General features: G+C 41.1%; 1 protein-coding gene across 16 annotated transcripts in view; it reads left to right on the top strand.

Moving 5' to 3' along the window:
• The window catches only part of NHSL1 (NHS like 1), a 180,786-nt gene that overhangs the window by 92,605 nt on the left and 73,516 nt on the right, over positions 1-14,665 (top strand). The window contains exon 1 of one of the 16 annotated variants that reach the window (XM_021297160.2): positions 13,487-13,828. The exons of 14 other annotated variants lie outside the window; for them this stretch is intronic. In XM_021297160.2, the coding sequence (XP_021152835.2) occupies positions 13,624-13,828 (205 nt within the window). In that variant the 5' untranslated portion in view covers positions 13,487-13,623. Of the gene's footprint in view, positions 1-13,486; positions 13,829-14,665 lie in introns of those variants that run through there. One more of the 16 variants, XM_065057155.1, reaches the window with a different exon arrangement.

Genomic DNA, 14,665 nt, shown 5'->3' with positions numbered 1-14,665 from the left:
CACTGATGAATTGTACAACACAATTTGCTATGCAGTGGTTTATCATAAATTGAATGTTCCTGTATGCAAGTCAAAAAACACACACTGTTTACATTTTTCACCTGCACAAGAGGTTTTCAATTCACGACAACAGATCACTGGAGTTTAGAAACAATTAAAGATGAAACTTTTTTGAAATTATTAACTTAAAGATACAAGGTAGAAGTTGTTGTTTCAATGAAGAGTATAATAGGTAAAAGGTTTTCAAGTGAGTTGGGTAAGAAGGCAGCTTAGAAGACTGAGGCTTCTGGAATCTAGATCATCTGGAAAATGAAGGAAGGTGTAAAGTTTTCAGAGATGTGATATGTGCAGCAAAAGAGTTTGTACAAAACCAAAATATTTTTGTATTGCATAATAAAATTGAATTACACTTGCTTTTCAATGAATCTTAAGTTGAATGTATGGAAAAAAAGTGTTTTTGAAACTTTCAGTTTTTACTTCTGAAAAACAGAAGTTGCTAGTTACAATACATAAAGCCCCATTTTAGAGCTTATGCTTCAAAGCAGTGGATAGATTTGTTGTGTAGCAATATATTTTGATTGTCATATTTGAATTTTTTTACTGTTTTCGTGCACCTACATACTGTTTTCTCTATGTCACTGTGCTCTGCACCATTTTGTTTGTTTGTAGTAGGCTTCTCCCTACCTTGAGGACCAACGGTTATTGTGCATTACGTTGTTATGCACTGAAAACTATGATCCTGAAGTAATAAGCTGGGGCATTATAATTGATTTTGTTGTTGTTTGTTTGTTTGTCAACTTTAACATGCAAAGGAGTTAAGTTGTTACACACTAGTCCCTATACTGACTTGATGGTAGCCTCTATAGGGAGGAGGATTTGTGTGTCTTGGAAACTGCACAGCACCTTTGCCCATCAGATGCAGGTTGTTTTCAGCTGTGAGGGCTCAGGAAGAAGTGATGAAGTTTAGATGCCACTCTGGCCGCCATCTCCTGTGGTGTGTTCTTGGTCTGATCTGGCAAAAAGTCTTGATCAGGTGTATTAGTCCCAGGTTTGAGTACGGACTGAACTGGGCAGTGCTCTGTTCTTCTGCATGGCCCTTGAGGTGACCCCCGTTGTGTGAAACACGGGGTGCAGGGGTGTTTGATCGAAATGGGGTTTCTGCAGCAGAGGCGATGTTTTGGACGAAAGAGGTACAAACAGAAGATTTAAACACATGTTCTTATGGGTGAGGAGCCAGTTCATTGGCACGTACTGAAAAATGAGCTCATGTTTCTGTCATATTTGCCTGGAGTTTCTCTTTCCTGCATAGTTTTTGTAGAAGGAGAACAGTGCCAAGAAACGCTGTGAAGGGAGCATGTGCTTTTGCTGCTTGCCTGCACTCGGGAAGTATTTTCCACCCTTGCTTGTCTTACAGCTGTGGATTTGAGAGGGAAGTCTTTTATACTAATAATAGCAAGAAGTTATGATAGAAGCTATCCATGAAAAATCCCAGGCATGCGCTGCTTGCTCCCTGGAGAAGGGTTTCATGGTAGAAATGCAGATTTTTTTTATTTGTTTTTTGTAAAAGATCACAGGGCTGCTCACCAGTTGTCTCATGTGTTCTGTGCGTGTGAGGACATTCCTTAGATTCCTTTCTTGGCAATGTTCTCATAAAATATCCAATGTTTGAAATCAGAAACAGATTTTTCCCTGATGTCTTTAAACAAATGCAATTTCCAAGCTGAACTAGGCAAGCAAAAATTTGTACAAGTTACTTTTTTTTTTTCTTTCTGTTTAAAGTGTTACTTTTCTGTGTATATAACAGCAGGCCAAAATGAGGGACGGGATGTATAGTAAACTAAATGAAGGAGTCTGTCAAAGTGAAGATTCCTGGCAGAATTCAATAAGTTTAGTTAAAGCTTAAGATTGATTGTGTGGCATTTGTTCCTCTGACTTAATTTCAATTTTTTTATATCTGTCTCAGACTTGTGTGTAATCACAATGGGACTCATGAGTCATACCCATTCTTTTTGTAGTCGCTTTTTTTATGTCATATACATTATTTTAACAGGGTGTGTAAGTTTGGGGACATTTCTTATCTGCAGTTCTTAGAAATATACAAGCAGTTTGAACAAATGCAGAATTAGTACAAACAAATGAGAATCAAGTATCAAGCATATGACTGAATTAAAAAAAAAAAAGTCTACTTCTCAGAAGAGATCTGCTATTTTTCTTCATTTCTCCTCTGTTTTATGGAGTTACTCTTTCTGCTGTGCTTTTTCCAGTCTCTTTTGCCACCGATTTTCCTATCCCCACTCAAGCGAATGGCTGCGTGGTTCGTCTTGGCTGCAGCTGGGGTCTGTCACTCGCTCTCTCAAACACCCTGCATTCACATGCAATGGGGAAAAAAATCAGTTTTTACTTAATAAAGAGATTTTAGTGTTTAAGACTGCTTGAAGTTTGAAGGTTTTGTTGGTTAAATGACAAGTTTATGAGCTCATGCTAAAGGAAGGAGAAGCACAGGGGTGAGAAGGCCCATGGCTGAGCATGGCTGACAGCCCCTGGCACAGGCCTCGCTCTGCTGGGTGGCCCTGGATGGGAATCACTTTTGGCTGTTCCTGGAGGTATGGGGTGAAATTGAACATAACGAAAGGAAGATTATAGGTTTGGACAATAGCATTGTCACTGGAGTTAGCCAGATGCTCCAAAATGTTCCAACATTCCCATGTACTTCTATTATTTTATCGTAAGTAACATTCAACTGCTTCACCTATGGTTATGGTCCTGTTGCATAATGTTGTATTTGGGCAACAAGTAAAACACTTTTTCTACTTGTATGGATTTGCAATCTAAATACATTGGAAGGAAATATAATGGAAGGAGGGTATTGTATATGAAGCGATTTCCAGAAGCATCAGAGCACCTGGGTGGCAGAGCCACGGCCATGCGTGCACTGCCTCCCCCACTTGCCTTTGGCTCTCTTTGCAGCAGAGGGGGCAGATGGACACCCCAAAGGGTGCTTCTGCCACGCCGACTGACCGGGGAGAGTGACGTACCCCAGCTCTTGTTTCTGCAGTTCAAAAATTGCCCGCACATACATTTGTTCAGTTTGTTCACCACATTGTGTTACGCATGTTGTTTCACCCCTTGGAGCTGTTTCATGTGTCTGCTTCCAAGGAGGCCACCAAATGGCACAGGCACAGAACCTGCAAAATGAATGGCTATTGTTTGCTGTGGTTTTGCTTTGCTGGTTTTGGTCATAGAACAGGGTGTGGGCCCCTATTTTTTCCGTTAAATTTTTAAGAAGGCCAATGGCAGTGGGTGAAGCAGTGTGAGCATAATCAGGCAATAGATAAAAATCTCTTCTGGCAGGTATGCCAGCCTTTCCCAGGGTACATGGGGCTTTCGTCCTCAAGTGGCATGGTGACAAAGCAAGTCATGTAGAGTCAGCTGTGAAATCAGTTTCTACTGAACCTCTCCTTCAGTAAATCTTTAGCTGATGACTGAAAATGTGGAGGTCAGGAAAGACGTCTGTATGTGTCTAGCTTTCCATATTTGAATTCAGCTTGTGCTTTTCAAACACAGTCCAGTATAAATACACACAGACAAAAATACTTGATGCTTGTAGTCCATTAGTTTACTCAGGTGGTGGTGTCCAGTCTTTAAGACTCTGAAAATTGACTCATCTACTGTCACAACTGTATAATTAACACACAGCTTTTCCTTAGGCTCTAATTTTACTTTCACAAGAGCATTTAATGCACATTCTACCTTTCTGTGCCACATGTCGTTCTTTACTGCAGATTGCAACAGGAGCTGTTTGCACAGTTCACACAGCACTGCAATCCTGAAGAGGACCTGTTGGTAAATGAATCTTAGGTAGAAAGTTCGTCTGCTGTTTTCCTTGACCTGCTAATGTTTGCTTTTAAACAGTATCTGTTAACCCACTTCCATCGTCTGGAGGGCTGGGAGTACAATGCAGATGGTGATTGCTGTGCAAAGCAGTAGTAGGGGGCAGTGAATTTATGTCAAATTGCCACAAGAAGCCAGCACTTAATTTTAAACAGCAGAAGCGTGCAGGCTAGCGAATATTAAAACAGATGAAAAAAGTAGCACCCGCAGCTGATTGGATTCATAAGCATTGAAAGAATTTCATGTCAAAGTGGTCTTTGAAACAGCATGCACATACTTGAAACCTATAAATATCTTCATATGTTTTGCGGTGGTTTAAGCATAGTAATGATTTCACATTGTTTAAGTATTGCATTACCAGATTTGTGCTGTCTGTGCTTGTAACTCTTCTACATTGGCTTTTTCCTCCTCCAACAGCATTTGTGCAGAAGGCTGTTGTTACTTTTGGGGAAGTGCCATAAACGTTTGTCAAATGGAAGACCTGTTCCCTGTGAAAACACATTGCCTGGTATTAAGAGATGGAATTTTTATTAATTCTTTTATTCAGAGTCCTGTCACAGCTGTGATCTTGCTTGTAGTTAATGGCTGGCAAACCAATCTATAATTACCCCAGAGATCTTTTTTTAATAGTATCCCAGTGTTGTTGGACACCAGTCATCTACAGCCTCCCACTTTTTTTCTATCTATATTAAAAAAAAAGAAATCAGAAACCGTTTGTGGCATTTGAAGCTCTTGTGTAACTTATCTGGACCTTCAGACTTTAAAGTATTTTAAACTTAATTGCTGGTCATATGCAGAGGGATTACAAAAGTATGGTTTATTTAGTCTAGCTGGTAGCTTGGGAGGTAAATACCACAAGGAGGGAGGAAACCTGTTGAAGTCCAAGGAGAGTATTGGCACAAGATGAATGGTTATGGGTGTGTTGTGAATTAATTGAAGTCAGACATTAAAAGGTCCCAAACCATCCAAGGAGGGAAGTTGTGGAGCAGACTTCCAAACAGGATAATGTGGACAAAGGAGTGTTTTTAAGATGGTTCTTGATAAGTTTGGGGAGAGTTTAAGTCAAAATTTCTGTAGCTGGTAAGGGGAGTTTGTGACAGAGGGCCATCGGGCTATGTGGCATCTTGGGGACAGGATTGCATTTGTACTGTGTGTATGTTGTAGTCATTCCATGGTTAAGTGCTTCTGTTGGTCCTCCTGTGAAGACCAAGAAGAATCATCCCTTTAAATATGTAGTTGCAGCTTCTGAAGTTTCTCTTAGTTTTGTTCTGCAGCAGTGTCCTCTTCTAGCACTGGGTGTGCTGCAGTCTCCTTAGAAGTTTTATTTTAGAGATTTCCTGCTCTCACAGGGGCTTCTTGACACCCTTCAATTTTTGCTTGTTCTTTTCCTGTGAGTCATTGTAGTTACATACATAGTGAGATACCACCATGTCTCACATTAAGCTGCTTGTTATAACATCCTTCTTGGCCTGTAAATCCTCCTAATCCAGAGACCTGTTGGAAATCTGCTCTTTACAGCATGGCATCCTGGTCCCTTTTGGTTTCTGATTTTTAATCCATCCTCATTTTAATTTAAACCCGTCGATAATTGTTGAAACAGAAAGATAAAATGGGAATTTTAGCCACATCCCGTGATGAAGACAAGGACTAATACTTGCGGTGCTGAAGCAAAGGCATCTTCAGCAACAGCAGAGCCTGCTTTTTAGGAGGGGAACACGCTTTCTACACCTCAGTTCAAAAGTCTTGGATTATTTGTGCATCTTTTAGCCTTAATAAAATTGCTGCATCTTTAACATGCTTATGTGGGATAAAAAAGCGTAATGCTAAAGTAATGAGGAAAACCCAAGTTTTTCCTCCTTTCATTATTAAGGTCAACCACTCAGACACTCTTGCCTGGAGGCTTAATTTGCAGGGAGATTTGCGTTAAATTGGAGAAAAGCTTTCCACTGTCTGAATGCACAAATGTACCCTTCCTTAGCTGGTCAGGTTTGCTTTTTGTTGTCCCAGTTTCACATCTCGGTTGATTTCAAGACCACAATGAGGTTTTTGTAGTTGCTGGCAACCAGGAGCCATCATTTGTGCAGCACCCTGTGGATAGGTGCCCTTCCCCACGCAAACCAGGTGCACATAGTTGGAACTATCCTGTGCTGCACCTCATTAGCTTAATCTTGTCCATGACAATAGGTGCATAGTTTTGTCATTACTTGTTGTAATGGAATTTGATGCATTCCTCTGCTGTGATCTGTAAATGTAAGGCTTGTACTTATTCTTTTTGAAAAGCTTTTATGTGACCTGTTATAAAGTAGGTGGGCTGTCTTTATGCATAATCCTAAGAAGTTAGTGCTAACTGGCTTACCTTGCATAAATGTGATTTTCTAGCAAATGAGACACTTCAGCTTAAAAATTTTCTACTGAAGCACTTCAGGTTAATGTGCTGATCTTGATATAAAGTATTGGTTTAGTTTTTTCCGCTTACTTCTCTTTGGTGAGGTATAGCCTTTCCTTAGGCTGCTGGTGGAAGTGTGTGGCAAGGTTACTTTTTTTCATTGGTTGTGCATTTAAAAACAGTAGAACTATCTTATCTTAAGCGCATAGCAATGACTATGAGAAGCTGTGTTTACACTGGTAAGTAGCATAACAGCAGAGGGATCTGTAGGTTGGAGTAGTTGTCAGGTTCTTCATCCTGCGATGCAAACCAGTGTCACGGAGCATGGAGGTGACCAGGGTCGTGCCAAAAGGAGGGAGCATCCCTGAGCTGAACTACTGTGCAGCTGAAATATGTGGAAGGAAGACCCTTTCAGGCTACAAAGTAAAAGCACAACTGTTGAATTTCTTCTTTTTATAACAATTAGGTTTGTCATTCTTGCTCTTTCTTCCCTTTTTTTTTTTTTAAATATTGTTGCATTACGTTGTAATGTATTAACTGCTGCTCTATGGTCCAAAAAAGAGTGAGGGTTTGCCCCTGTCTGGTAGGGGTTGAATGATGTTCTTCAATGTTGAATGTTGTGCCCTGCAAAGTGGAAAGTCTTGACCTTGCTGGGCTGGGTATTACCCAGTGGTTTCTGTCTAAAATGCGTGGCCAACAGATCAGTTCAAATTCTAACATCTCAGATTTCCTTTACAGTGAAATGGCACTCTGTTAGTGAATTTTATAGGGCACTCATTGAAGTGCTCTGTGTAAAAATGAGACTTCTTTAGGAGTGCCCACTAAAAATCATAAACTCTATCAGTATGGATTTGAATTGTTTTAATATTTTTTGTTGATTTAAGCTTGGAAGCCTCTTGGCTGTCCATTATGCACCTGGCCAAAGCAGGCCTTCCCGGGAACATGGGTGTCCAGGAGGTGGCACTGCGTTTTTGACAGTGGTGGCCGTGGACATGAGTGACAGGCAGCCTCAGCAGAGCATCTCCTCCGGGAGGAGGAGGAGTAGAATGCCATACCCTTCTGACTGAAGGCTGCTTTCTGACGGTGGCTTTTGTCGAGTACTGTAAGTTGCTTTGGTTTTGTGTTGACTCCTCCAGAGAGCTGCTTGGGTGGCAGCGAGGTCGCTGCTGCTTTGTGTTGGAAAGATGCTTCCCTCTTTGGGCTTTTAAATCCATAAGCGAACTGTGAGAGGAAATAGTGGTGAAACGACTTCTTTCTCTTCCTGTTACCATGGTAATAAGATTAATGAGCAGACCTGAAACAAGTAATCCTACCGCAACTCTGGGTTGTCATTTAATGAGAGTTGTAAGATAAGCTGACAGCGATGTGACTGTCTTGCTCTCCAAGCATGTGGGTGTTCTGGTGTTACTGGTGCTGGCTCCAGACTAGAAACCTTCTCCCCCGGCTTTTGGCAGCATCATGTTTTGCTCCATGTTTTCAGAAGGATCAGCAGATGCGTGGGACCCAGCTGCTGGAGCAAAGCAGCAAAAATAGCTTCTGTTTCTACCACCAGCAGCAATAGCTCCTCATTAGAACAATTGTCTAACTGCGTTTGTCTTGCTAAGGGCCCTGTCTTCTGTCCCAAATGTCCATCACCCCTTTCCTGAAGGCTGTCTGGTTCACAGAATGCACCAACCAAAGTACTTCATCTTGCTTTTTGCATGGCCACAGAGCTAAAATAGACAGGCCCAGAAGGGCTTTTCCAAGTTACCTGCTGCTTATCCAGCTGGCTTTATCTACTTTGTCATTGATATATTGCAAAGCAGTGAATAAGAGTTAATATCAAACATGACATTGCTTGTTGCGTTTAAAAAGCTTCCTAATTGAAAGTACAGATGAATAATTAGAACACAGAAGTGTATTTTTAAGTGCCCAGGGACTGTCAATAGTGTAATGCGAAGTGTGTTTATCTCCTCTAGTGCCTTACATGTGTGCTATATGTCAAAGTTATTGCTGGATTAAAAATAATTATGGAGAGCTTTACATAACAGCAAAGGAAAAATGAAATTAAGATATAAAAGAGAGGATAATGGGTTTATTTAGAGTTGGTGCAGCAGGGAGACAGTGGGGAGGCTGTTCCAGATGATTCTTCACGTTCCTTATAGTTTCCTTTTACTTCAAATTTTTTGTTGTTGTTTTTTGTTGTGTTAAAGTTTTATGGGTGCCTGCTGTATCGATGGGTTTGCAGATTCAGTGTCCTGGCAGAGGACTGAGGTTTCCCTAGGGATGGCCCTTTGCAGCTAGGGTTGGCTGTTCGGGTACCGAGAATTAAATTAGCCAAATGCCTTTGCATTTGGGGGTTTGCATCCAGTTTGTCAGGCCCACAGTTGCCAGCAACACTTGCTGTAGCTTTTTATGAAGAGTATTTGATTGCTTGGACTGCTTTTAGCTGTCATGCCATTTGAGCTCTTTTAGCCACACATTCCTTATTACTTATGTCCTTTAAAAAAAAGGTTAAAAGCTTGATGGATGCTATGCGGCTGCACGCATATGATAAAAATACATCCGTGGAAGTAGTAGGAGATAGAGCTAATGCTGGGGAATGTGGAGATGGCCACGTGAGGAGAGATTTTTGGAACATCATGAGGCTTTGTGTGCATCCTGGCAGCAGTGCCTGCCACCCCACCCGGGTCCCTTTCATCTCCCCTGCGCCCCGATGTCTGCCAGTATTGTACAGGAGCTTCAAACGCTGGGCTTCCTTTAAACGCCATAAAGCTGATACCTCCTGCTCGCTTCCTGTTTGAAAGATCCATATTGAGTTAAAAAGCAAATTACAATACCTCGAGGGGGGTTTTCCCTTCGTTTTGAAATTATTTAGCTTTTGTCAGCTGTATGCGTGTTTAAAGAACCATGAGTTAGGATTTCAGACACGCTAAATTAATGCACAAGAAAGAGGGAAGGTGCTGACGTGGACCAGAAGAGCGGGACATACCGTGTTGGTTGTGGCCATTGCCGGCTCCTGAGGGTGCTGAGGATGCTGGGGTGCTCTGCCTTGATGGGCATGTCTGCATTCTTGCTGTGTCGCAAGTGGTCCATGGGTAAAGGGAGGGTACTTTCTGTCCAAGAGTGCTATTTTAAGGCTTTAGTTAATGCTATATGGCTCAGATGAAATATGTTTAATGTATAAGTAATTTATTTTCCTGTTTGTTTTAAAAGTAGCTATTTAAGTACAATTTAAAACCTCCAGCTGATCAGCCAAAAATCCCAGAATACATCAACCCATCACTGCTAAAAATAGAATCGCTGCCTAATTAGGGCGAAGTTTATCCCTATGGATTTCTGCAATCTCTCTTTAATTTCCAATGTGGCTGTTGGGCTTGCATCAGAAATTACTTCATTTGATGTTTTTGTTGCGTGTGGTGTTCATAAAAGTGCTGTTACTTCACTACATTGTGCGTTTCACCATTTTAGTTTTATCCAGAGGATCTACTAGTTGTACATAAAGACTGATTATACAATTTCTTGTGGAGCATATTTATAAAGATTACCTTAATAACAGAGTAGAACTGACGTGACCATGCTTTGTGATTCCAAATTCCCTGAGTTCCCATTAGGTATATCCTATGTGCTTTTAAAACTCCTACGTGTGATAAGTCATCGGTATTATTGCTGTTCTTAGAGCTCAGGAGCGTTTATGCTTGTCTAATGAAAGGGCTAATGTTTTAGTTGGTTGGGTTTTTTTAATTTTGTTTCTTGTAATTCCTGAGTTAGTCACAGTTTTGGGAGTCTGTCAAACTCTTAATGATCTTTTTCCTTTAGACCAAATGTTGTTTCCAGTATAATGTAATCAATTTTCTCCTTAATTATTCATGGTCTCCCTAATTGAGCCTGACTGTAAAGAGGTGGTTTTGCAAAAATTAAATATGCTGATAAAGATGAATATGCGTGTTTAACAGTCTGCTCAGAACATTCATACCTGCATTACTAATAGTTCAATTTTTAAAAGGCGTGGAAAAGAATAGTAAAGGAATAAATCTTTATATAAATGATAGCTCAGGGCTGTGGACAATGAACAGCCTCACTTTTGTGTATTTTTAATAATAAAACAGCACTACAGCTGCAGTAGGATAAGTGAAATTTAATCAGAACTTTTCGTGGTGTGATTTCAGCTGAATTTTTGTCCTTATCAAACTTAGATTATTGCTTCATATAGACACAGTATAAAATAAGTGTGTCTTTTAATAGGATTTTTGGGGGGAGACTAGAAGAAGAAGAAGAGGCAATGTGCACAATGTCTTTATCACATGAAATAGTACATCCTCTTCCTAACTCTTTATGGTTTTGCATTTGCTAACAGCTGAGACCATCACCATCACCAAATCCTTTATCATATATGTTACCAAAGTCTTCCAGGCTTCAGGGAAGAACAGATTTATTCTTCAAGTAAAAAATTTGTAGGGACATTAATGCCTACCATATGGTGAATATACTTATTAAACTGGATTTCGGCCTTGATCCCATTATTGTGCATCAGCCTTCGTGAGTACGCATTGGAAACATGGCTAATTTGGTATGTCTGTAGCCTAGAGAAGGGCATGATAAATGTCATGGGGACTCCAGGCCAATATGTTATCCTGTGTCATCTTGTTAAGTGTTTGGGAACATCTGAATCTGCTGAACACTGAATTTTGTCAGCATACCCTGCCTTCTTGCTCCTGTGTTTGCACTGCATGTTACCTGATGATACTGGTTTGATGTGTAGATCTACACTTAACTTTTATGTCAAGTAATGTGATTGCATAGAGATATACAAGGACTGCATGCAAACATCAGCTGATACCCTTTTGAAATAAGATTTGAAAACATGATTTTGAGTTGTTAAAATAAAAAGCATAACAGAAATGCAGTTGTATTCTTGTCTGCTAAAAGATACCGTTCCTGTCTGCGGGAGAAATAACTACACACCCCAGTGCACCCTTTTATCAATAGCCTGTTGGTGCTCAGAAGCTTTGTGCATCACATCTATGGGACTGAATCTTCCTGGGTCCCTAATAATTGCAAGGAATCCAAAGGGTGAGACGGCAGGTTCAGTGACTAGACAAGCGGGTAAAAGAGATACTGTCCCCTTAGGGAGGTGTTAATGGTGCCTCCTTATGAACTGGTTCACTGGCAGCCCTGTCAGAGCTTCATCCCACCCAGGAGGACTGTCTAGACATTCATTTATTCTGATGGACACAAGAATATCAGCATGGTTGATGAGTGAGTTGAACTCGGCTGGCATTAATCACAGTTTGTCTTTCTCACAGTCTGATGAGTAAATGTGCTTGGCTCTGTAAACTATGTATTTGCTTGAAATACCCAGTTGCCAGCTTTCAGTTTATGCCAATGAGTTTCTCCTCTATGAGCCAGCGGTGCCGACAGCTATTGCCCATGTGCCCGTGCTTTTGGCACCTTTTCCCAATTCCATCCGTATTTTTGCAGATACTTGAAATTATCAAAAAATCTAGAATTGGGGACAGGGCTTGTTTCATCCCTATTTATTAAAGTTACACAATGTAACTTTTCATTCTAAGGCCCATTTTCATCTATTTGCAAGGTTTCTGAGATTCAGCCACGCGAGGTGTGTATAAAACACTATGTAGTGAAAACTATTTGCTTGGGTTGCTGTGTTAAGCCAACAGGATGCTGAACAAAAACAAAACCAAACAAAAAACCACACACAAAACCAAGCCAGTTTCTTCCTAGCTTTCTGCGCGTTGCCAGCAGTGTTGAGTCAGCGTCTCAGACAGTTTAAGCTAGGTAGTACTTTGTGTTTTGCATGTTTGAATGCCGATGCCGCCCTGGTGCGGTGCCTGCGGGCAGCTGGTGTGTGCAGCCTGCTCCGGGCTGTGGCTGCTGATGCAGCAGCACCAGGCAGCAGGATGTGTGTGTGCTGTGGGGAGAAACGGGAGGTGTGCATCCTATATGATCTTATTTTTTTTAAACAGCGATATTTTATGTCCAGAATTTTATGCTAGATATCAACGAAACAGCAGATAAAGCCTTTTCTAAATGTATAAATACTTACCTGACACTGTTGTGCTCCTATATAGACAACAGTGAATATGTTGCGACTGAAGCATTTCTGGAGAAGATTTAAGGAAGCAGAATAAGAATTGACCTTTATTGTACTTTAATGTTTTGATATTTTCTCATTTTTAAAAACAAATATGTTACCTTTCAAACAATATAAAGTAAAAAGCAAACTTTAAAAAGTTTAAAAAGCTGAAGACAGCTATTCACACAGGATGTGTGTTTCCTATGTGCTGTTTTTCTTGCTGCCCCAATCGGGCTATGCTGTTGCAGCCGGTTCCAAAGCCCAGCAAGGACGTGTTTCCTGGATCCCAGAGAAGAACAGCATACGGGGTCTGAGATGAGGGTTGACACAGTTACCAGCATGGGAACTTGCTTAGTAGTGCAGTATTTGGGAGAGGTGCCGTGGACTAATGGCTTGTGGTTGAGGTTGAAGAACTGAGAATACCTCAACTCTAATCCTGGCTTTTCCACTCTGTGGGCAGGTTACTAAATCCCTTTGAGACTAGGTCTTCGCCTTTAAATAGGAATAATGCCTACCCTCAAGAGGCATTGTGAGGATTTATATATTTATTCAGGACAAACTGAGTGCAAACCGATAACTCTTGTGCTTTGTATTCAGCATCAATGTGGTTGTAGCCTAACCTGGACGGTACCTTCCTTAGGCTGACGATCATTATGATTCTGACTTTGAAAAGGGTGTTTCCAAGTAGTGAAATCATGACACTTGGCTCTCTTTTCTTGAGTCTGTGTATTTTTACTGCTTTTGCACTCTAGAAGAAAGTAAATGTTCTTGGCAGATTCCTGCCATCAGTGTCACAGTGATTATGGTAAGTTAGCTTTAAATAAGCTTCTGGGATATGGCCATCTGTGTGTGGCCATAGTACCTGTTGTTCAGAGGGCGGTGAATAATCTGGGATAAGGCTTAAGAGAAGCACCAGACTGGAGTGGAAGCAGGAAGGGAGAAGTCTGAAATCTGTGGCAGATGACTGGGTTTCACAACTCTCTGCAGCCCCTGTTTTCCTGCTTGTGGCTGCTTAACCAGGTGGTTGATTTTTTATTTATTTATTTTTTAAAAAAATTTTCCTTTTTTTTGAAGAGCTAACAGAATCATGTTTGAAACAGTTCTCAGCATAACGGAATAGCTTAGCTTGCCTAATTGCAGAGGAGGAGAAAATCTGTTCCTCTGCAGTTACTTGAATGCGTCCGTTCAAGGGTGATGAGCAGGCCACTCCCTTCGGCTCCAGCCTGGCCATTGGGGACAGCAGGGACATCCTTGGGAGCAGCATCTCACAATGATCGCCTATGTGCATTGCCTGCCCGCCGACCCCATGGTCGGCTGCCTCGGCAGGAGCAAGTGGCAGCCCAGCTGCAATGATGAGGAGGATGAGGAGGAACTTATCCCGCTGTATTCCGGCAGAATGGGAAACGCGCACTCCAGGCTACCCGGGCGCATCAAGAAAAAGTTGCTGAGCAAAGACGACAACTCATTCTGGCCAAGTAAGATCGGTTGTTGTGGTCATTTTGCCTCGTGTTGTCATTATTGGGGAAATAAGTAAAACAGATTTATAAACAACGAAAATACTCTTATTTCACTTATTCTTTTGGAGGACAGAGGAATTGGGAACAATTTTCTTGGGGAAAGAATGCTTTTCCACTTCAGGAGACTGTTCATAAATATTGTATCTGATGGGACTGCTAAGCTGATACAGGATGACACTGTTGTGCATGTGATATGTCTATGTTCGAGAGGTCTTGAGCACTTGCTTTCTGTTCAATAATGCTCCTTTTCAGCAAAATGATTGTTGTAGATGAGTGAAGCTGTTGACGTGGCACTCTAATTGAAAGCCATAGAAACAATCAGTGGATGAAAAGGCCAGGAAAAATAAGAAAGAGGTCTAACAGACTCAAAAATGCAGTAGATGAGTACTTTTTTAAAAAATCTGCTCTTGAATAGCCCTAGGTCTAAGGTTATTTTCCCTCTGAACCTGAGAAGAAAGAATTCCTGAATTGTGATGACTCTCTCCTTTTTTAATCTGTATAGCTTCAAGTTTCACTGGCAAATACAGATGGGAAACAGGGAGAGCACAGGACAGACAATGGTAATGTTCAGCTGTTTTGGTTTTAGCCTTATTGCTTGCCTTTCTTTTTTTTCTGACCACCTAAGCAAAGGCACCCAGCTGTTTGTGGAATGGCTGGTCAAAAAAGTGTATTTAAGGGCGATGGGGGAGAAATTTCACAAGACAAAGAAAGCTTATCCTGCAAAATCCAGCTGGCTGGCTCTCTTGCACCAGGCCTTTAAAAAAAAATAAAAAGTAAATGAATATATTTGTAAAT

The sequence above is a fragment of the Columba livia genome, chromosome 3 (assembly GCF_036013475.1).
Source record: "Columba livia isolate bColLiv1 breed racing homer chromosome 3, bColLiv1.pat.W.v2, whole genome shotgun sequence".
Taxonomy (NCBI): Eukaryota; Metazoa; Chordata; class Aves; order Columbiformes; family Columbidae; genus Columba; species Columba livia.
The sequence above is the reverse complement of the archived record's forward strand: the minus strand, read 5'-3'. Positions and strand labels throughout refer to the sequence as shown.